Raw genomic sequence first — 24,045 nt, forward strand, 5'->3', positions numbered from 1 at the left:
CTGACTGCTGTTTTAAACAGGATAAGAATTTTCCTTGGCATATAAGTACTTAATTTTATTTACTTTTCATGTAGAATGGAGTACATGTATTTTTCACTACAGTGTTTTCCTTCTGATCTGATTTCCTTACATAAATTACCTGTGTTGTCTTTTGTGCAGTGATTTCTCTGTGTAACTCTGTAGTAGTACGTAATTTGTAGAAGAGACACTGCCACAAGTTCCACAGCTAAAAACTTGCTCAGGGAAAAAAAAAGTGAAAAATGAACAAAGTTGTAGTAGCTATGTATGTTAGTTTTCAATTTTAAATACATGGTGGCAAGTGCCATGTGAATGTTTAGAGTTCAAGTGTACAGCCTAATATTTTCTCCTGCCAGGAAGCCTTTTTGTTTAGTTCCACTTAGCTGACTGCTGTATTGTCAGCTTACCAGCAGGCTGATTTAGTTGAAAGGAGTCACACACTCAGACTCACTGGATACACTGCAAAACAGGCATGTGAGATAGGTACTGTTCACAGTGCCCTGGTGTCCTACTCTACAGCTTTACCCTATTCTTGTGTGAGGAGAACTTCAGTGTTACCAAGATATCTTAAGGCTTATAATGGAAAATATATGCAAATTAAAGCATACAATTCTACCATGCAAAATGCAAAACAGTTACAAAGATTTACAAAAGGTGTAGGAAAAAGCAAATAATAACACTGATAGTATTTGCCGATACTGGTGACTTGAAATACTGTCTCACTGCTGAAATAGGTTTTTCTCCTAGTCCCCATTACCCCCTGCTCCTTGGCAGTATCTGTTAGTTTTCTTCAGATCAGCTGAGTGAGGGGGCTGATGCGTACCACAGCCAGTGCAAGGGAGAGAGGATGAAAGAGCAGAGCTGTGATTTGAACCCTAGTGTTAAATCAGAATGATTGTCCTTTTCCAGCTTATTTACTGTCTTTTCCTAAGATGATGTTCTTTCTTGGTAGGTAGCACATTTCTCAGGTTGGGTCCGTTAGACAAACTTCAATAGAGAACACCCGTTGCTGGTGGAACCTACTGGCTTATGCCTCTCTACCTGAAGTCCTGCGGGTGGGTCCAGAAAATATATTTTTTCCTCCTTGAAATGTAATCTATCTTTTCTCATGCAGGAGACTGATGCTTCCTTTGCTCAAAATAAACATTGTTTTCCTGGAAAATGTGTCTTCATTGCACCAAGTATTATCACATGTACTTATCCAGCTGTTTATATCCTTCTTCAAGGAGGGATGAAGTTTATTTTCCCTCTCTTTGACTTAGTGTTCATTTTTATGGTCATGTATCCCATGTTGGACCTCATATGCTCTATTGACCAATGGTCACAGACATCTTTGTTTCCCGTTTATTTGTCGGTATCATTTATGTAGCTCATTACTAGCTTTTGATCAAGGGGATTTTGTTTAAAAGTGAACATCTAATGTTATAGTTTATTAAAAAACATTGGTATGATTTTCCAGAAGTGCTGAGGACCCAAAAATCTATTGAAGCTTGTGGAAAACTGCAAAAGCACGGGTTTTCTCTGTATCCAAATGGAAAAGTAGAGGTCTAACTCTAGGGACATATTCAAAGTTTGGTTACAGAAACTGCCCCCTTCCCCCACCCCCCCACCCCAAAAAATAAGAGAGAAAAAGAGGGGCAAAAAAGGTTACATGTAATAGTGTTATTTGTCTGGCCATCAGTCATTGAAATCTAAGAAATGTTAAAAAAATGCAGTTATGGCTTTTTTTTTGTTGTGGTTTCCCCTGCCCTGTGTTACCATTTTTTACATAGACTCAATCAGAGATTTTGATTCCCTGGACATGAGAATGATTTAAGTTTTTTTCCACTAGAGTTGTCTTGTGATTAGTATTCATTTTAAAAAAATCAATTAAAGTTGAAACAGGAGTGCATTTCTCAACAGACACTGGAGAATCTATACAAGAAAGATATTATTACTGCTCTGGTCTCAGTCAGAGCCTTAAGCCACCTGAGGCAAGAGACTCAAAATACATCTACTGAAAGCAGGTTTAATTTTTCATGGCCAGGAATATTTTTCTTTTTATGGCAGTTCTAACAACTCTCTTCCATATTGAGTCCATGATATTAAGTAGAGAATTGTCCTCATCCTTTACTTCAGCAGGAGCATAAGACCTCTCACTGTCCCAGTGGTCTGGTCTTTTTTCTTTTTTTATAGAAAGCATGGTTTGGTCCATAAAGATCCTTGAACCAGATTAGGTTAAGTGGACAGCAACAATCATTTAGAGTGAGAGCAAAAGAGTCGGGAAGGTACAGCTTGATATATCCTCCTATCTTCTACTCAGAAACTTTAGTATATCACTGTTATACTTTTTTTTAAATGCCCATAAGTATTAAGTATGTATCTAATTGATTTAAAATACAGCGTCTAAAACATCCTGTGGCAGTGATTTTTTGTAAATACTTTATGCAGTATGGAAATGAATTTTCCTTCTTTGATTTAACAAAAGATTCTTTTGAATTTACTTCCACTTATTTCTTTGATTATGAGAAATTGTGTCAAATCATTCTTTATTAACTTTTTCCCCATCACCTGTTTCAAAACTGTTTTCTACCTCTGTATTCAATCACTCCTTTTCCAAGCTGAAAATATCTGTACTTACAGAAGCCATTTCATGCACTTTTTGTGCTTCTTTCTTCTCTGTAGTCTTTATATTTTTACAGAAATAAAATTTATATCATATACTAAATGGAAACTTCTTCAAGAGGTGAGACCACCATAGATTCATAAAGTGAGATGAAGTTGCTTTCTTCTTCTTTATTTCTGTATTTATAATTTCTCCTGGCTTTTCTCCTATTGCATATGAGTGATTTCAGGTAACTCTTCATAGTTAGTCCAGCTTGTCCGTCTTAGTGGTTAATGTCAAGGACAACATCAGGTATGTATGCTTTGCAGTGATTTTCCCTCTGTTTGTATATCCAGACTGAATTTCCCTTGTCGTTTTATTATTCAGTGACATGACAGCTCTCTGCAACTTTTCGCAGCCAGCTTTATTTTTTACCAGTAAAAGTTATCCTGAATAATTTTGTATCTCTACCAAACCATTCCTTTTCAAGACCACTTAGTAATTTAGTGAGTAACACAGATTCTATTCTGTTATTTTTGTCCTTTTAATTCATGAACGCTTTCTCTCTTGTTCAACAAGAACTTAATTTTAAAGTCTTGCTTAGTGACCTTGTTAAAAGTGTCTGGGCAACTGAATATTTAATATCCAATTACTAACACATGGATAGGATCATGTCTTTAAGATTTCTAGGCATTTGTCAATTTGATTGAAACTGGCCAGTGGGTTAAATGCTGCTGGAGTAGGGGAGACAGACGCAATGGGATATAACCTTTCCTGCCCAGACATAAAATGTGAATGTGAAGGTTTAATTTTCTTAGGAAATAAAGGTAAAAATACTGTGTGACTTGGTAGCGACTCTCTTGTCTGCCTGCCATATACCATCAGAGAATTCAGCTCCTGGACTCAAAAGCATCAGCAGCCTCTGGAGCCTGTACTCAAGTCATGCCTCTGCCTTTGATTCTGCCACCTCTTGTTTTCTCTTGGGGATATTTTTTTTAGCTTCCTACGTGAGAGCTGGAATTCACTGTCCTGCTGTCTACAGAACCCAGCATTTATCTCACCCACTTTCACTATAGTACAAGACGACCTTTTCACATTGTTTTATTTAAATCTAAAAGTATGATTTAAAACAGATTTAGTTCTTGGACACCATAGGAAGATGTGAACATGTGAGAGAAGGATGTTTACTTACAAGACTGGCAATCTAAACATGCTCCTGTTTAAACAAAACATCTCTGTTCTAACTCTGCATTTCTTTGGAAGTTTCTAGATCCTTTTGTGTTCAGCAAGTCAGCGTTTTTCCTTATGTCAGTGACTCCTGATACATAAAGCTTCCCTTCAACTTGAGCAATTGAAAAGTTTTTATACTTTCGAATCTTTGTCAGGCAACTGACTGTCATCACCTTCTACCACATGGATAGTTATCTTCTGGGATAAACTCTGTTGCCAAGGCAACATCCCATTGACAAGAGTTGTGCTCATTAGGACTTTATTGTGGCAGGCAATTATATTTCAGTATATATATCACTGAAGTCAGTGACCTCTTATTGTTTATCTTGTGCTAACTGCAATCTGAAATAATATAAAACTCAAGGTAAGAATGTTAGTCAAAAAAAGATCCAGACTGCTTTATCCTGAACTGTATATATAACTTTATGTGCAGTCTTTAACATGTGTGAGGATTATGTGTACAATGGAGAAAAACCAAGTTTCTTAAACAATAATTCAGCTTTTCAATGTGACCTTAAAATAAACTCATTCACATTTATATAAGCTCTCAGGTTTTCTCCTAGAAAAAGAGAAAGCCAAATGCTATTTGTAGAATTATAATGATGTGTATATACGATTGGTACTCCTTTATTGATCATCCAGGTTCAGTTTGTTAGTTGTTCCTATTTATTTTGCAGTTGCTTATTGAGAGGCAGGGTTCCCAAATTCCCAAAGAAAGCAGACTAAGTAGGTTCTGATTTTGAGCTGGACCACAGTCTTGCATAGAGCAGTATGCACACTCACATCCCAGACTGTCTTTTGCAGTTACATATCCTTACTTTCCCCCATCCAATCTTCTATGTTTCGCCTTGACAAGGATTTAAAAACCAAAAGTTAACTTCTTTCCTCCATCAAATAAAATCAGCTTTATACCTGTGCCAGCCCTTTACCTAATGGGGATCTTAGCCATATCACTTAATAAATCTCATCTGCTTAGCCCTGTCTTTATTTTCACTTTCTATATTGGCCTTGCAGGAAGAATCAGTCTTGGCACTCGAATTCTGTGGGACAGCAAGGCAGGCTGGGGACCATGAGATGTGTATCAGGTTACTTCTTGGGAAGTAAATGCCTATATACTGGTGTTTACTTGAACTCGCAATTATAAAACTAACATTAGCTGCCCGTATGAGATTCTTAAATATGACTCCCCATAAAAACTGAAGTTATCGTCTAGCACAAATGCATGCCTTTGAATGGGTTTGCATACTACTTGCCAGTACATGGGAATTTCTGGGTTTAGAGGTCTGTCGGATCTGGAACTCTGAGGTTCCTGGTCTCTGGCCTTCCTATCTGTGGGGCTTACTGTGAACAGCGGAGGTACGGTTCAGTTTGAGATATAACTGTAAAAATATAGGTGTCTTACTGTAAGTTTTTGTGTGTGTATTGGTGTCAGGTATCCAAAGCTTCCGTTATAGTTGATGGAGACCTGGTGAATAAACTCAGAGGACCCTAGAGAGAGTGAGTTATGGCTTAGAGTGGCTGGTCAGCTGAATCCCTTTTTAGGCTCCATTGAACATACCGAGTACATCTTCATTACCGGTGTAGCTTAAGTACACAGCAAGCTTGTAGACACTTATATTTAGAAATCTTAATCTCAAAATGGAAGTTCTCTGAGTTTCTGCAAAAAGTGAGTTAAATTCCTTTCATAATTTTCAAAAGGACTTTTTTATCATGTGAAATTCTGGGCCAGTAGATCAAGTGTTTTTAAATAAGTGTGGATTGCACATATGTTTGGTATTGCCAATTTTTGTCCATTTTTCTTTGGTATCTTTCATTGACATCAAGGAGGATTCAGAGTGGAAAATAAAAGAAGTAAAAAGTTGTGTAGCCATACTATTTTATGAGGAAGATATTTAGACATGCAAAAAACATACAAAGTCAAAACTCAGTGATGCTTAGGGAGGCCTGTAGGTTCTTCTAGGTTCAAGTTCTTAAGGCAGCTTCCAGCAGTGTTGAAATAGATGGTAGTTTTTCTGTGGCTAAATGGAAGTTGATTGTGAATGCAGAGAAGATGAGATAAAGTACTTTCTCTTATGCTTAACTTAAAGAACGTGTGTAATCTCATTGACTTGAATTGAACAACTCATGAATTAAGTTAATTAAGCATGTACTCCAAAGTGCTTTATTGATCAGGATCTTGATGCATGACTTTATAGGATGGTAATAGAATGTTAGATAACGTCTAGAAAATAGTTTGGTTTGCTTCTTAGCTACGTTGAAGTAGTCAGTGCTTCTAGAGGAAGGCTTTTTCAAAATTAATATTGTTCTTAAAAACAAAGTCTGAAAGAGGATCATGTTGCTATACAAGAAGAGAAGAAGGCAAATCGCCTTCTCACATCCATATGCTGTGTAATTTCGTGCACCTTTTAGATTCTTAGAGTCTGTATAGAGTGGACTTTTATAACACTTCTCTGTAATTTCAAAGGTAGTTTTAAAATCAGTATGTCTAGTCCCCATGTATTCCCTTAGTCTCTAGATTATGTTTATATTTGTAAAAGTTCTCAGCAGTGCCCAGAGACAGGACAGGAGGTAATGGGCACAACTTGAAACACGTGGAATTCTATCTGATCACAGTAAAACACTTTTGTCCTGTGAAGGTCATCAAACACTGCCATAGGTTGCCTACTTTACAGGGTGTCCATCCTTGGAGATATTCAGAAGGCACCTGGACATGGTCCTAGACCACCTGGTCTGGGTGATCCTGCTTTAGCAGGGTGATTAGATTGGATGACCTGGGATGATTTCAGGAGGTCTTTTCCAACTTAAATGATTCTGTGATTTATATTAGACATAAATTAAAGAAGTATGTATTAAGAGTAGCTGCTTCACATCTGTTATGCCTGTGCAGACTGGGAAGTCAGGAGCTGAGAATTTATCCCATGCTTCTCAAAAATGAGTTTTCTTGCAAGTGGTTGGAAGATGTCTGTCCACATTTGCTACTTGAGACATCTAAATGAAGCAACCACTAACACGTTTCTGCCTTTGCTTCCACATATGCCATTGTGCATAATTACAGTTTTCCTTAAGCTGATCTTATGCTTTCCTGCCCCCACAATGAGCTAAATCATCAAGAACGGTAAAGGTGAATGTCCTTCTGGTAAGTGAGCTGTCAGAGGTTTCCTGGCATGCCAAACTGTCCATCTTCTCTGTGATTTCACTGTTGCTTTGAGTGGATATAACTTTTCGCTGTTAGGTAAGTTTTCACCTAGATGAGTTTAATGATGTGGCTCCTTACGTGACTACATAACCCTGTATGTTGGCATAAATGAAACTGCGTAAGTACGTGCACGCCGGTGAGGTAGGTGAGACTACCTTTTCAGCAGCAGCCTATGCTTACATTGTCCTGAAGCAGCTGTGGAACCCCACGTTATGAAGTTTTTTGTAAAGCTGTCTTTGTACATGGATTTTTTTTTTCCCCCCTCTCTACAGGAAGCCTGCATACATGGGGGGAGATTCTGCAAGGCCATATCTCCTCTTCATGGGGAGATGTAAGCAAAACTGTTTAGCCCCATCTGCCTCACACTATATAGGCACAACAACTAAATGTCAGAGCAAGGATGACTGTGTAGAGGTGAAGTATTGTCAAGCACCATTCAAATACAAGACATTTTATAGAGTTCAATGTGGCATTAAATGACTTCCCATTACATAGCAAATAAATTATTGTAGGTGTTCCTTAAAGTCATCACTTGGTTCTACTTAAAAATTTATTTTCCCATTCCTCTAACAGAAGAGTTAATGGTTCCTAAATGAGGAAACTCCTTTGTTAGTGCTACTTATCTGAATAGGCCAATAGTTTCTAGATTAACTGGTTTTATGCTCTGGGTATTCTATTAACAAAAATGGCATGGATAAAGGGAGAAAGATACTTGGCTTAAGAAAGAAATACTTTAAATATTGTTCAAAAAGCCTTGTGCACTTTAGCTTTACTAATGTGCTTTATTGTTATCCCAGATATTCAGTAAAGTAGGCTAGGTTAGTTAACTATGCCAGATTTTAATCTCCTTTGACTGTTGTTTCAGCTGCTCTTGAGTATATGGCTGTTCTCTGAAAATGGTACTCTGCACTGTCTGTTGATTGAATAAGTTTTCTCTCAGTTTACTTAGACCTATCTTAACTCCTCTGAATGATCACCTCCCAAGGTATCACTACTGGATATGACACTATCGGAATTTAATTCTGTTATTTTCATAGTCTGAGTCATGTCGGTTCACATAAACCAGATGCTTAAAGTAAGTAGTATCAGTGCTTCCAAAAAGTAGGTCATTCTCTCCATACAGTATTGTTAAGTGTTGTAACCTGTTTTACTTCAGTTATTCCTGGTTTATCTCAACAATATTGTTTCAGTGTCTGTGTAACACACTGGGTTTCTTCAGTTATTAAATTTCATTTTATAACTGCCAATACAACAATCTAAAACTAGTATGAGAAAGTCAAAGAGACTACTTAATTTTAGCTGTACACAGTGAAAATTCTATAAGCCAAATGACGGCTGTAGTAATAGATAACCATAAGTTTGTCTTCAGGGCATTTGTTCATGACAAACTGGTTTGCTGTTGATGAAAAGTACCTTTGATGCATGAAGAAGCACAGATCCAAGCTATTGAGTGCTGTCAGCTGTGTGGTTTTTACAACCACATGGATTTTACTTGGAGTAGGGGAGAGTAAGCTTCCTTTATCACTTCAAAAATAGATTGTTGTTTTCAAACCCATTGTAAGCATCATTTTATGCATTACAGCAAAATAATTGCCATTGTCTTTGCAGGGTGTTCAGTTAAAATTGCTTCAGTGTAAGTTATACTTGTGTGTTTCACCTTTTCTCCCTTTAAGTACTATTTAAAAAAAAAAAAAAAAGGCAAGCACTCTATGACAAGCGTTCTTATCTGAAACTTCTTTGAGCTTACTGATTCAGGGTTTTCTTCTCATAGCACTTACGCTCTTTAAACATGAGAGTAGTGGAAACAAAACTATTGTATTCTGTTTGTGCCCGTATTTGTGTCATGGATGCAGGACTCTGCTGGGTAGGTTGTGACCAGGGAAATGGAGTCGATGTGTAATTCACAATTCCCAGGGGAAGGAGCCGGAGCGCAACAGGAGCTTTGCAGGGCAACCCTACAACCCCTGTTTCTTCTTCCCACAGAGAGCCCTTCTTCACTGAGCTTCATTTACGTGTCCTAAGAGACCACGCTACAAGTTCAAGTTGTTTAGCTTAATATTTTAAGACTGGAATATAATTCTTTTCTCAAGCTCATGTTGTTAGTTACACTGGTTATTAGTGTTAATAGAAGTGAACACTAACAACTAAACCGTGACCACCATTTGATTTTTTTCCTTTTGTTCCTGATGTCTTATTGTTGTTAAAACCTGAAAAAATGTAAAACAACACTAACATGTTGTACAGTTTTCTCGTTCCTTGTTTCAAATTTATTAAAGGATCCGTAGCTAACGTGTAGTTGATACAGATTACCCTTAATGTGAGAATGCATGATGTTTCCAACTTTGAACAGTAAAAATTTAAGATCAAATCAGAAGTGTTTATGGGAGTTGTAAGATGAACAGTTGAATAAAAATGCAAGCATTTTGTTACTTGTGTAAATGAACAACAAAATTGGAAATAATACTGAATTTATGGTTTATATTATTGTGCATAATAAATTTCTGAATAGCAGAACTCAATTCGGGTAAGAAACAAAATAAATTACCATAAAATAGACTTGAAATTCAGAAATCTTCAGTTGATACCCCTTTACAAAGCAGGGGATCCTCATGAGCATATCATAGTCATGACAAAATTCATTGATGTAAGGCAGAATATTCTACTACACTGAAGATTAGTAGATTGAAGTGCGTAGTAGATTAACTCGATTTGCTTCGAAGCAGACTATTGTAATGACAAAGCTTTTAATCAGCCTGCACAGAAAATCTATTAAGCTTTCAAAAGAATTTTTTCCTCTTTTCCACTGTGTAAGACACAGTACCTAAATTCGAACACAACCTTGTGGGGGGGGAGAAAGTACAAACTAGGATTCAACAAAATCAGTGGAATCCAGTAAAAATAGCTTCTTTATAGTAGCATAGGTACTTGTTAGGGGGATTATGAAATTCGTATAATTACTGTGTCTGGAATGCACAACGTCATTAAAAATATGTGAAATATTAAGAACCTTATCTTTTTTTGTCCATCCAGTGCTTTAGCTCGTAGTAATGATCACTTCTGTAATCTTGTTTTCCTGTTACATGACACTCTTGTGCTTTGCGCAGCTACCTGCATTGCCCGTGACTGTCTATTTTGAGAGCTATTCTGCCCTTTCTTCCAGTCTCACAGGGGTTCTTCATCTTTTTCTTCACTTTTCCTTCTCCATCCTATTCATGGGTGATCTGAGGCTTTCCTACAACTTCACTGTCAGCTTATGCTGATGATTTGCATATCTACTTTTTTTTTCCTGACCTGACTCCCTTAGTTGAGATGTGCATTTCAGACCGTCTGTATGACAGTTCTCCCTAGATAGCTGATGGCAATTACTGATACCAAGAATTCTTCTTTTTCCTCCCAAAAGCTCTTGGTTCTCTTATTTTATAACTTTTTGTAGTAGATTCTGTATAGGACTTTTTTTTTTAAACATATTTTTCTCTTACATTTTCCAGACTATCTGTACTCTGCTGTACTCACGGAATTTCAAAAAGGCCAATTCTTATTCTTGTTTTGAACTTTTTGTCTAATATAGATAATATGAATCTCTTTAAATCAGATAGCATATTTAATTTGCTGCTTCTGTCATTTCTCAGATCTTCCATCATTTGGTTCCTTCATTTCTTGCCATTTTTCTCTGTAAGCATTCCTGTGGTTATCCAAATTTAGGGCTTTTTTTCTCTCAGCAGTAGTTCAGGAATTACCGATCAAATAAACTTCCAACTATTTCAAAGTGTATATAAATCTGTGCTAAATTTTGGCTGTTCTGTGTTTAATTGGAATTAATATTTTTGTAGTGTGAAACTAAAATAATGCTACATATGCTGCAGTATATATGTGAATATGAAGAGGTTCTAAAGTGGTGTCGAAAGTGGCATCAGTTATGGACAATGGTTTTCAAATTAAATTTGATTTCAGCTTTCCTCTGGACTGTCTTTAGTAAGCGTTATTCCACTAAGTCTTTGCTTCCTTTAGCTGTTAAGATTCATTTCAAAACAACAAAAAATTTCAGCATAGGAATCTTCAGTTTGGCAGTGGTTCAGAAAGTTGTCCTTCTGATTGTTGAGATCTCTAAACAGAGTATAGAACATGCACTAGAAAGTACAATCTGTGAAATACGAAGTTGTTCTAGTGTTTATTCTTATCAAGTACACAAATCGGTTATTATTAATAATACCTGCACATTTTAAATTAATGAATTATTTTGATACTACTATATCTTAATTTTGTTTATAAATTTTGTCTAGTCTATTACCCTATTTGAAAAGATATATCTATGGAAGAAAATTCATTACTGTATTCAAAATTTTTGGCTAGACCTTAATCCATTTTCACTGTATGTTCAATAAAGAAGTTAACAAACTTGTACATGAGAGTCAGTGGATAAGATTCATTTCAGGTAACTCCATTGTCTTCAACAATGTTCCACAGAGTAGTATTATCTTTCAATGAAGCTACAAACCAAAATAAATCTCTCTAAAGCACTCACTCAAGACTAAGTATAATGTCTGAATCACACTTGAGCTGAATCATTACTGTGCTGTGATACTGTCATGACTTTGTAAACAATGACAGAGTTTAGAAATAAAATAAAAATAGCTGTTGTGGGAAACATATCTTAGAGACGGTGACTTCACATCTGCCATTGCATTTTTTGAAAGCCACAAATGTGATAATTGAAGGGAGATAAATATCAATTCAAGCTGGAGGTACTTTGGTTAAATGCTGGAACTGTGTTTTTCCACAGTAGAGAGGGAAAATTAGGGCTTTATTTCTATTTATTAACAGAGAAAGAATAGTGTTCCTTATATAGCTTTCTCAGTTTGTATTAACTGTGATGTTTGAGAAACACTGACTTTAGGGTTGATGCAGTCAGATAGAAGTTGAATTGCCCGTTGCCAACGGCACAAGTTTGGCATTCATGTATGCTGACAGAGGTTGCCAAAAATGCTTTTGGGAACTTCATCTGAAGGTAGCTTATGAAATGAGTTAAGAAAACCATATTTTGTTGTTGGGGTTTTTTTTGTGTGTGTTTTTTTTTTTTTTTTAATGTGCCTCCAGTTGAGCACTGCAAAACTGGTAGTTCTTGAATTTGAACAGTATCTTTTCCCCAACATGTACAGTGTGCCGTGTGCTGAATTTAGCTACTATTATTTTGAACGGTGAATATTATTACACTAAGGATACTTCAGCCCACTTCAGCAGAGTAGAAAAGTACATTTGTATTTAGCTGATTACTGAGGTTTCTTTTTACTCCAGTTGCAGCGGTTCACAGTGCTTTCATTTCACCCTGGCTAGCTTTCATTTCTACACTGTCTTAATCAGCAGACAATTCATCAACCTTTCTATCTTTGTTTATAGGTCTTCTAATTGCAGCCTTCATCTTTTTCTTTCTCCTCACACTACACCACCCCCCCACCCCGAATTTAAAAATGTTTTCTCTGTATAGAATCATTTGTCTTTTAAAAAGATATATGTTTACAGCCGTGGAAATAATAACTCCCAAGTTTTTTGAACAATCATGTGTTAATAGGCATGCTGCTAGTTTTGCAGTTTTGTACTTGTAGGTAGTATCTCTGCAGTCATGTGAGGTGACCTTGAGTATATAAATTAACATGTGCAGCTCATGAATTCTTCAATTCCCATAGTGATGTTCTGACACTTTCTCTAGGTTGTTTGGATTCTGTGGTTTTTTTCAAATTCTTCGCCTGAGAGGCAAGGTTTAGATGCAAGTCTGCATATACATTCAGCAAATGCAAGTCTGCATTTTGGTTTGGAATAGTACTGTAGCTCTGAAGCAAATTCCTCTTTTGTCCTCACTTGCCTTGTATTGGTTTAGTTCATGGAATATTTTTGGTGTTAATTCCTTTCTGAGAAAATTTAATTGTAACCTCTTTTTTCAGCTGCACACCAAAGAAGCTCCAACACGTAATGTTCCCCAGCAGGGACACACATGTCTCAAGGCAATAGCATGGGCAGCTTTGAACCACATGAATGGTGGGAACATTATATTTGGGGGCTCAAGGCTAAATGTAGTTTGAAGTAAAAATCCAAGACTAAATCGAGTGTGAAGTAAGCTGCAAATCCAAGCTGCATTTACTGTAGCTGTAGAAGCCTCAGCCTGAACTGCTCTGATCTTCTTATCATCTCTTATTGCCCTGAGTTACTTGCTAATGCAAATGCAGACATGAGCTTTCAGATGACCCTATTTGGTCCATATTACATAGTCCTGGATTAAGTAGGTACTATCTCAAGGCCAATATTTTATTGTATGGAGATCACCGTGGTCTATCAGATAGTTGTTACACTGAATAACATTAGATACAGACTATCTTCAACATCTGCTGAAAAGATTTAAAAGTTGTGCACTTTTTTCTCTAGTCATTTCAGACTATTTGTACTTGGTTAACAAAAGTTCACATAGATCTAGTTTTGCTGTCATTGCCGTATCATGATGGAATCACTGGGTACCATTATACACGATAAGATTCATCATGTATTTGTGCAACCGTAAATCAGAACCTAGTCCCTTGTTTATAGTAGTTACTATGGAAAGTAGTGTTTGTATAGAAAATTTTCAAGTGTTGTCACAATATAGAATATTGTGTTTTGTTGATGGTAGAGTTGAAAACAATGAGGACCTGTCCTTCACAAGCTCCAGAGTTGAAAATAAGGCCCTATCCTTACTCCAGCTTCAGCACCATAGGAGATATCTATCCTGCTACTAACCTTATATTCTGCTCTCTCCTGTACCACGGTGAGTTTGTTATGACAGGATGGTTATAAATCTGCGAGGTTTGTGCTATAGCTGTACCAGATCACACATTATTTTTATTAATGAATGGAGTATGAATCATCTTTTAAAATACAAAATTTAGTAAAACTCGGTGGAGGGAGGAGTAAAACAATGTTTAGGTAACTTTATGACTGCCAAAACAACAAATTCAAGAAGACAAAATTATAATAGATCATTTCCTTTTCTGCAATTCTTGGAATCAGATCTGTTAACAATTGCTAGACATGCTTGGTTTAATTGTTTCATATTTTGAGCTTTCTGGATATTTCTAATAGAAGACAGAACTACAGCATTATATATTCTTATTTACAGCATAGCATGTGGCTATAAAATATAGAATATACTTTATGTACAATCTATTTTGTAAATATTCCAGTTTGTGACTTAGTAATTCTTTCCTGTATAGCTCAACAATTCAAAAAATTGTCAGGTTATTTTCCATACAAGTAAACTAGTTAAAAATTTGGTGTACATTTTTAAAATATAAGTGCATCTTCACAAACAAGCATGCAGGTGGCTATGCTGCTTTTTTCCTAATTCATTCTTTTGGTGAGAGGGGTGTATTTATAAATGCCATCATCCTTATCCAGTGTGTTTCAGTTAATTTTCCTTGGAAATACACCTTGGAAAGATGTGATATTGGTGCTTTTCAATTTAAATGCAATAGCATCCACTAAAGAAGTCGCAGTACCTGTATTTCTAAGGTCGGCGTATGTTGTTGAAACTGATTGATTGTATTAATCTAATCAAACTGTCAAAGCAATCCTTCTTACAACATTCTTCTTCATAAATCTATTAAGCACTTGAACTTGTAAGCCTTTTATGCCTTTTCCTCAGCAGAAAGTAAGCATGGATCACAGTCAAAGGGAGAAGGAATTAGAAATGAGACTATTCAGAAGGATTTAACTGGCAAGCTGATATGTAGCTGTGAGAAATGAACGGGAAAACCCGTATCGTGCCAGTTGCTCCTCAACAATAATTAAAATATAGTCATAGACTTATAGCTGATACTTTAAAAAGAACTAAGGTACGTATTTTCTAGACTTCGATATATAGCATTTCAATCAAAGATACTTTTCTTTTTGAGGGTAGGCGAAGAACAGTGATTCATACAAAGTCCACATTACCTTCCTGTGTGAAGATCTTTCAGCCTGCAGATTAAGTCATATTTTAAAAGAGGTTCATTTTAAGAGGTTTGTTTCTAATTTTGAACAATAAAATAATCATAAATGTCCTGAGTTGGAAGGGACCTGCAAGGATCCAGCTCCTGCCCCTGCACAGGACAACCCCTAATTCACACCATATCTCTGAGGGCATTGTCCAAATGCTTCTTGAATAGCGTCAGGCTTGGTACCATGACCGCCTCCCTGGGGAGCCTGTTCCAGTGCTCCAACACCCTCTGGGTAAAGAACCTTTTGCTAATATCCAACCTAAACCTCCCCTGGCACATCTTCCTGCTATTCTCTCGGGTCCTAATTTTGGTACGAGGTTGGGTTTTTTCCTGCGGACTGAAGTTGAGGGGTTTTTTTAGAAGGTAGTTTGGTAAGAATTGCAGAAAACATTGTTATCATCTGGAAATTACTAGAAAATAATAAAAGCACCTATAGTGTTGTGTGAGATAATTCTTGCTAGATACCTATACCTGCTTTTTCCACATAGATCTTCTTTTGCTTTAAAAACAATACTCTGAAATGTGCCATGGTTTGTTTTTAAAATATTTTTTTTCTGCACTTCCGTCCACGTACACTGTATTCCAGCAGTTGGCAACATGTCCCAGTAGGGAAAGTTAACATCCTCATTTGGTCTGCAAGTACATGAGGAGAGCTTGGCTCTTCATTCAGCCTGGTTCAGCTGGTTGCTTGATTTGCTGACAAATAAATGAGCAAAGCAAAGTGTCAAGAAAAAAATCAATACCAGTATTTTACATAAAATCTGATTTGTATTATAGGCAAGTTATGTCTTTATTTTTCAATTAAGCCAAGAAAGCCCTTAATTAGGTAAACAATTACTCATCAAAACTGTATTTTTAATGGGATTGTGATAGGTAGACCTTGTTGTGTGAATAAACTCTTGCTCAAAGTACAAGGTGGTTTCCTGCAGGTGTTAGTATTGCTCACAGACACATGGTCTGCTTTTTGTTCATCTGCTTCTGTCTTTAGTGCTTCCTTGTCCTGGTCTCAATCGAGCATCAGATTTGACCTCCAGTGTTTCCAGTAATCCAGTTCTTCATTATTTATATCTTATTTAGTTCCACGTTATTGCAAGATAGATCTCAGAAGCATTTTATTCATCACAAAATATTAAGTTCACTCCTATATGGGTTTACAAGCCAGAAGCACATATATTTGGAAATAAATATTTCTCTAATTTTAAACATGATGGCTTTCCACTATGGACAAGACATTTAAATTGTTTAACAGCATTAGCAAAAAACTAATGTTATTCCTTTGGCAGGGAAGCAGGGAGGGAGTGAGGAGAACAAAGTGTAGTAGAAATGAGTTGTATTTAACATTTCTGAATAAAACAGTTGTGCTAACATGCTTTGATCCCTTAAAGAAGTGATTGTAAAATCAAGGGAAGCTAAGGAAATCCTTTCATCTTTCTGAGTCATTTAAAACTATTCTGAATTTGTTTTTCTTCCAGTTTGTTCCTTAATGTAAGAGCTGAAGGAATTATTAGGTTTTCCATCATATTGTGAAGACTAGGTCATTAACAGAAAATTATGCGAAGTCAGAGTAATGTTGCAGGTGGTTTTATTGTCGGAAATTTTAGTCTCTGCAAAGGACTTTTTAATGAGGAATTTAACAATTACTCATTTTGGTATTAAAATGTTATGGGTATCTGGTTTTTTTATATGTGTTTGAATTTTTATTTATATTTAAGCTACTCTATGTATTTTATCACCTTAGCTTTTTTCAGATTGATCATCCTATAAATAGTTTTCCCTAGTGTCATTTTCAAAAATTCTGCTAGTATCAGTAGAAAAGCAGAGTTTGCGGAGTTAAATCTTCATTAAATGTTTTACTCACCAATTCAATTTTTTTTTTTTTAATTTTACCTTTATTCTGCTTCATCGGTTTCAGGAATACAAATAAATCGTGATTCAGAAAACTCTTCATATTTAGAAAGAGTTCTTGGAAGTATGAAGATCAGCACATGTGGAAGTATGCTTCCTGAAGAAGTCTTTACTAAAGCATATGACATTAACTACAAGGTTAATCTCATTCTTAATCCTGAAACTGATGCCCAGGGGTTCATTAATGTTGTGTAAAAACAGCATGTTAACAACCTTGAGAGCTCTTTACCTCATTAAATGCGTCTTCTTGCAATCTACCTTTGGCGCAGCCTAGTTCTTTTGAATAATGTTATTTACTGAAACCAAGTGTGAGCCATGAGTGCATTCTTGTTCTCCTGTCAGTGGGGGGTTTGGACTTGTGGTATGTCAGCTGCCATTCATTTTCTTGCTTCTGCCCATGGCTGTGAGGAGGATCCTGTTCTAATTTAGCTTTACTGTTTATTAGACATAATTAAGTTTAAGCAAGGCATAGGGAGCTGGGCAGTTCTATATCATGCTGTTGTGAGAGGAGACAGGGAATGGCTGTCTGGCCTCGTTAGGAGCAATCATTTCTGGCCCTTTTCCACATGTCCTGTGATTCAGTTTTATTGCTTGCATGTGCTAATAACTATTTGTTAGGATATAATAGTTATGACAAGTCTTTGTTGCTCACCTATACTTAAAAAAAAGCCCCTTTACTGATTTCTGTCAATGCCTTCTCTTCCTTGACGGAGAGTTCTCTGCATATGTTATTGGGAAAGGGTGTCACCAAAATACCATATACTGAAGTCTAGCACACCTGAAAATGCAATTTTAGCTATGCACTTTCACTGGGGAAGTTGTTATTTAGAGCTCCATCTTGAGTTTTGATCCTTTCACAAGTGTGATTGAGAGGTGTAGGAGACAATATTTAAAACATTCCTACTGGAAAAGCTGTTTTGCATCACTGGATTATTGCGGCTCCTCAAGAAAACATCATCAGTTCTCAACTGATTAAGTTTTAATGAATCTCCAGTATGCCAGGATGTCAGCTCGTGTTCTCAAAACGGTGTTCAGAAGCCCCATTCACTTGCCACATCAATGCCTTATTCCTAAGAAGGGGCACAAAGGTTCTCCAAGGAGGAGTTGATGCTGACAGATACTTCACAGCAGAGAGATTTCACTGTATTCATGTTTGCTCTTAAAATGGACTGTAGAGTGTAGTGCACTATTGAATTAATCTGCTCCTGGTCAAATAACAGAAAGGCATTTCACAGTCTACATCCTTTCTCTTCATCCTTAATGGGACAGCACAGGAATTTAAATAAGTTCACGGGCAAGGAAGACGTTATATATATATTTATAAATTTAACTGAGGGGGGGAAAAATCAGAGTATTTTAGTGAACGTAAGAAAATAGATGTGTAAACACATTGGTTTGAGATTATGAGGTATAAGATTTACAGAATGAATGAACTTGCAGCCTACTGTTGATTTAACAGAGAATGTCCTAAAAAAGAATGATTTTTTTCTTAGGGCAGTTGCTGCGTTTTGTTTGCCAAGCTTTCTGATGTATGTCTTCCTTTCAGATACTCTATTTGCAAGAGTGTGTACGTTTTTTCAGTATAATTATGCAAATAAGTTTTGATTGAAATATTTTTAAAATATTCAGTAGAAATAGCCTTTCTAGACGAAAAACACCTTTATCTGGTCAGAAAGTGGAGTTTATCATAACTAACTGTTGAAATATACATTTTTGTAAAGCATTTTATAATATATTCGTTACTGAAAATCTACTGATGTACTTGAGCTAGAAAGATACACTTTTGCTTGTTCTTCCTGCTAAAGCACAGCTTACATTTATGGTGGAGTGTTGATGATGTATTTGAAATTACAAAAATAAAAGCAAAAAAGCTCTGAGTCAGTCTTAAAAAGCAATATTAAATTATGAATGACAGTTCAGTTTCCTGCCTGAGTTGACTGGTAACTTTGTTGATACGGTAGTCTAGATTCTCGGGGCATGCTATCAGAGACTTCGCATCAGGCTAAATCCCTTGTTTTGGCTAAAGCAGTGTGCACAGCAGTCAGTGGTACAGGGAGCAGACAGACTAAGCTACCAAAAGATTCTACTTAAAATATTTACAATCATCCATTTTTGAATCTGGATCCCTTGTTTTCTTCTCTTTACTGTAATGAGCAAAATCAAGTCTATTCTTAGGTCATTGATTCAGCAAAAATAAAAAGAGCTTAAGAAGAATTGAGTTTTAATAGATGAGACATTCTGTACTGAAATTCTGAATATCTTTCTCACTAGTAGAATAATTATTCAGCCCATCCCTTTATTCTGACAAATGGAAAACAACTGCTCCCAGTTAAGTCTATTAATTGCATACTTCATATCAAATTCCAACTCTATTAAACTGTACATGCTTTACTTAGTACATTATTCTAGTAGATATGTTACTTAGCAGTCGCGCTCAACAGATTTTTGTTGTGCATGCATTCCTCTGCAAGAGTGAGAGAGTGCGAAAGAATGTGTTGAGCAGTGTCAGATGAAGCTCATTTCTATTCTAACAGCATGACTGTGCTCCTTTAGGAGGGCATTCAAGCCTTGGCATTCATTCCCTCACACTGATGTGATAACAGAATAAAGGAGCTTTACAGCTGATTGAAGTCAAGTAGTAGGGTCATTGTAAAGGCTCACAAGAAGATTACTGATGAATACCATTACTGCTGGAGGTTGGACTAGCAATTGTGCATGTCCATGCTTTCTTATACAGAGTGAATAATGAAGGAGAGAGTGTGTTAATAATTATGAATTAGCTATGCTTCCTTTTTCTAGAGGGAAGATGGTGGTGTCCATTTGACTTCAGAATGCTAAGAATTATGTGAAAAGTGTTTACCAAGTTCCGAGAAATCTTCATTTTTAAGTGGTAATTGGAGCGGTGGCTGAATTATTTCTCTAGTTCTGAATGTCAGAAGAAAGAAAATTGGGCATGATATTCTGTTTTACTCTGGAGTCAAAGGGTGTTTGGCCACTTCAGGAATTAATGGAAATTCACAGTTTTTCCCATCTTTTGCAGTGCAACATTCTCGTTTTTCTTGTGACAGGAGACAGGTTGAAGGCTTTGAATTTATTGCAGTATATTGAACATCCTTTGCTTATAAACGAAGCAGATGGCTGAGATAAAATCGCAGACTCTTCTGTGGTTTAGCTTGGCTGAATGTTTTTGAAACTAAAATACTTTGTGTCTGATTGTCTTTTCCTGCAGAGTGAGAGCATATGGGGAAACGTTACATCAAATTCCCAGTCTGACTCATTTTTTTTCTGTTATGCTTGTAAGCGATGACGGAAGTAGAAGATACAAAAGCTTTGCAGAAAGTCTTTCATGTGCAAGAGGATAGTTCTTAACGGCCTGTACTACCTCTGACAGGACCCTGGATACTCAGTAAAACCTCAGGTTGGCCTGAGCTTGGAGGTGGGTTAACATAGCTCCTCCTCTTTTACTTGAAAGCATTCTAAAAAGGGGTTTTGAATTGTTTAAATGCTGCTTTTTATTGGGTAGAAGTTAGAATATTCAGTTTCTTTACTAGTCTCAAAACTCTTTCTGTTTATGAGGGAGCAGAAGTAAAAGAAATTTGTAGGCCACTCTATATCTGTTCAGCGCATCTTTGTAGGGCAGGTTTGCTTCCAGGTTTGATTTCTTACTTTGAGTGTCTGCACTGGCAAATAGTGCAGTGCAATAGGAGTGGATCTGTGGAGAGAGACTGTGCAATGCAAGCCATGATTCAGTATGTGAATATATGTGAGAATGTATTTCAAAAGAATGCTTACAATCGAAACCAAAATACTGCAGTAGCTGTGCCCTTAATGACTTTCTGAATCCTAGCAAGCACCTTGGAGCCCTCTCTGGCCTCTACGAGGTTTCTTTCATCAAACTGTCTTTGCTTCCTCACCCTCTCATCAGTCTTTCTGGCTCTGGTTGGTGCAGGCCCCCAGTTCTTTGCTGTAATTTTTCTTCTGGTCTTCACTGTGGTCACTGGAACTTTCCTTCCTGGGCATCCTCAGTTGCTCTGAAGGGATCTCACTTTCCCTCCAAGGACATCATCCTGACCTCCTGGTGTGTGTTTTGAAAAGGAATATAACCCACACAAACTGAAAACTTATATGTCAGACCATCTTTCACAATAGTCTAAAACTGGTTCATCATAAATATCCATATGATTACTGTATACTGTATTGTATAACTTTTAATATATATTCCATTGTTTTTCATAGATGACAATAATTGGACACTATGCTGTGAATTTCTTGTCCTTTATCTGTCTTTGAGAACAATGGCAATAATTCTGTAGATTGTGTTGATACCTCTGAATGAAAAAGGTTATTATGAAAAGTAATAAATGGAAATGATGCCTCCAACTTATATCTGCTCTGCATTTGTTTCTAATGGAACATTTATGAAACACAATAAATAGTACTGAAAATGCAAGTTTTATGTAGTGACTTCGGAAATAGTAATAATACCTGGAATAAGATAAATAGATATAAAAAGCAATACAGCAGGTTTTTTGCATTCAAGGCAGAAATTAGTAGTTTATTCTGGAGGGGAAACATGGTCTGGTAGATAGAGCAATAGAAATAACAGTTGAAATGCCTGTACTTTCTTGCTTTTTTATTTAAATACTCTATTTTTTTCTCTTTTGCAAAAAGTTATGGATTAAAATTTCCAGATAATGTCAACAGTCTACCATTTTCTTTCCACAAATGGAGAACAGATTTTTTGACAGGTTTTTATATATTATTAAACACAAATCAGCTCAACAAAAACGGTGTCTTCTGATTATCCTTTAATAAATTTTCATGTAGCTGGGAAAAATTCTTATACATGGTGCTCAGATACCTTCCCACAAAATTAACAGTAGCATTTTCATGATTGAGGCTTTAAGTTCTAATAGTTTTCCTGTTTGTTAATAAACAGGTTTTTCTTCTTTCTAGCTAGATTCTTTCTTTGTTCATAGTAATTTATCAAACCCGCAGAAACACACTGTGTTAGTGGGAAAACAAATCAATCTGTCCTTTCGGAAGGGTATAAACAACTTTCATTAATGATACTTTTTTAAAGCTTAGATTGCAGATAGAGGAAAGTTCTCTTAGGTATGTTTTAACTTCATTTTAATATTTCAGGAAAAATTGCTTTTATGGGGATATTGTGTTAGGGTTTTGGTTTGTTGGGTTTTTTTAAATAATAAACACCTGGTTTTTCATAAAACATTTTGTAATTAAAAATTTCATTTTGTTGAGACTTCCGTGATATATAATTTGAAATACTTTTTTTTGCATGGCACTGTATCACTTTTTAAAGTTAAATATTTAAGTGCAGAGTAAATGTTTGTATGATTGCAGTATATTTTTATTTTCTTTAATTTTAAGCGTGATTATTAATATCATCTCTGAATACCTGCTACATAAATTAGGGATGTGGTAAAGAGGTTTTCAGTTCTCTGAAACACATTACGTGTGCATTCTTGGTTTCTTTTATTCTAACTGGGCTATGACTTTTTTTTTTCCTTCTTCCTTTTGTCTTAAATTCTCTTTGTCTCTCGTCCTGTACCCTTTATGGAAACAGAACTCTGCAGTTTGGATCCCTGTAGGCTCTCAATGGGCAGTGTGTGTCAAGCTTTGCTTTCTGCTTGTTTCCATAGGAGCAGCACCTTGGTTTTTTCAGAAATTAGTATTAATTTTGTTTATAGTTTAAGTTCCCAGTGAAAGAAGGCTTTTTACAGCCTTCTAAGCCTAGCCATGCTTTGTTAAGGTAACATGAAAAATTAACAACCCTAGAAATGTTCATGATAGAGTCCTTGCTGTCTGGCAAACGCAGACGCTTGAAAGATGTCCAGGATGCATCTTCACTAGCTCATCACTAGTCCTAAGAATAGTAAATCTGGAATCAGTTAATTGATTGACACCTCTACTTCTGTCCCTGCACCTGGACAGGCAGTTTCTGCGTGGCTCTGGGAGTCTCTTCAGTGAGTAAACCTTCAGTAGAACTTCGGGTGAGACGATTTCTTTGTTTCACAACTCATTTTGCTTCGCACATTGGTTGGTTAGCACTGTACTGCATCCATTTGGACTAGAATGAGTTACAGACATTGTCAGTATATGGTGAACTTCATCTTTCCACAGACCTGTTCTGTGATAGCAGAGATTTTATACTGCTAAGTTCTACCCTGAAAAATAACGTGTACAGAAAACAGTTTTCCAAAATGGTAGTAGATGATCTGTATTTGCCATCATAAAATCTCTGCATGCAATTTTTTTTAAGGTATAGAAAATCTAATAGCAGTAAATGTTTTATTTTTTACTTAATTTTTCTACATCTGTTACCATTTTGATATTAATTTAGTGTGTTCAGGAATTGAGGAATAGCAGTGTACACAGAGTACCTGGAGATGAGTAAGCTGTGTTGAAAATCTTGTAGCTAGTATCAAAGGAAGCTTCATTTGCAGCTTAAAAGGTATCTTAGATATTAAAACATTGGCATTGACTTAAATTTATGTTTGAAAGCACAGCTTGATATCCTTCCAACATTTTGGGTTATATTCTTGTCAGATTCTAAAGTGTAAAAGTTCGGAGTCTTGAGTCATCATTGCTATAAGCAAAATAATCTGGGGAAAAACTTTTATTTGAAAAATATTATAAAGCTGAAGGACAGATGCAGTAAAAAAGTACATTTTGATGATACATCTATTAATAGATAAATCTTTTAGTTCACAACTTGAGTAGATAATATTTTGGCTTCTGTTGTAATTTTCTAGAGGCTGAATTGTTATTTTGCTAAATATATGTTCCTTTCACCTTCATTTTGTTGATAAAATTCAACCTGAAGCCTGGCAGTACAATTTTATGATTGTCTTGTTGTTGCTTGTTACAGTTTAATAAAAGAGATTTGAAGAAAATTAGATGGAAATATATTTTTCTCTTTTATAATAGTAAAAAACCAAATCCAGTAGAAGTAATTTATAACCCCAGTAAGCACTCTTTTGAAAGCTTGACTAAAATAAATTCTAAAGTACTTCTGAAAATTTGGAACCATGTTAGGAATCTAATGTGTGCAGTGCCCAGGTTGTTGCAATATGACTATTATTGTGCTT

At 36.1% G+C, this 24,045-nt stretch overlaps 1 protein-coding gene across 4 annotated transcripts in view; it reads left to right on the plus strand.

The window, feature by feature from the left end:
• TBC1D22A (TBC1 domain family member 22A) overlaps positions 1-24,045 on the plus strand; it is a 186,632-nt gene that overhangs the window by 112,643 nt on the left and 49,944 nt on the right. The window contains exon 12 of one of the 4 annotated variants that reach the window (XM_064445574.1): positions 971-1,042. The exons of the other annotated variants lie outside the window; for them this stretch is intronic. Coding sequence (XP_064301644.1) covers positions 971-1,000 — 30 coding nt within the window. The 3' untranslated portion in view covers positions 1,001-1,042. Of the gene's footprint in view, positions 1-970; positions 1,043-24,045 lie in introns of those variants that run through there. 4 annotated transcript variants of the gene reach the window in all.

This window comes from Phalacrocorax carbo, chromosome 1, assembly GCF_963921805.1.
Source record: "Phalacrocorax carbo chromosome 1, bPhaCar2.1, whole genome shotgun sequence".
Taxonomy (NCBI): Eukaryota; Metazoa; Chordata; class Aves; order Suliformes; family Phalacrocoracidae; genus Phalacrocorax; species Phalacrocorax carbo.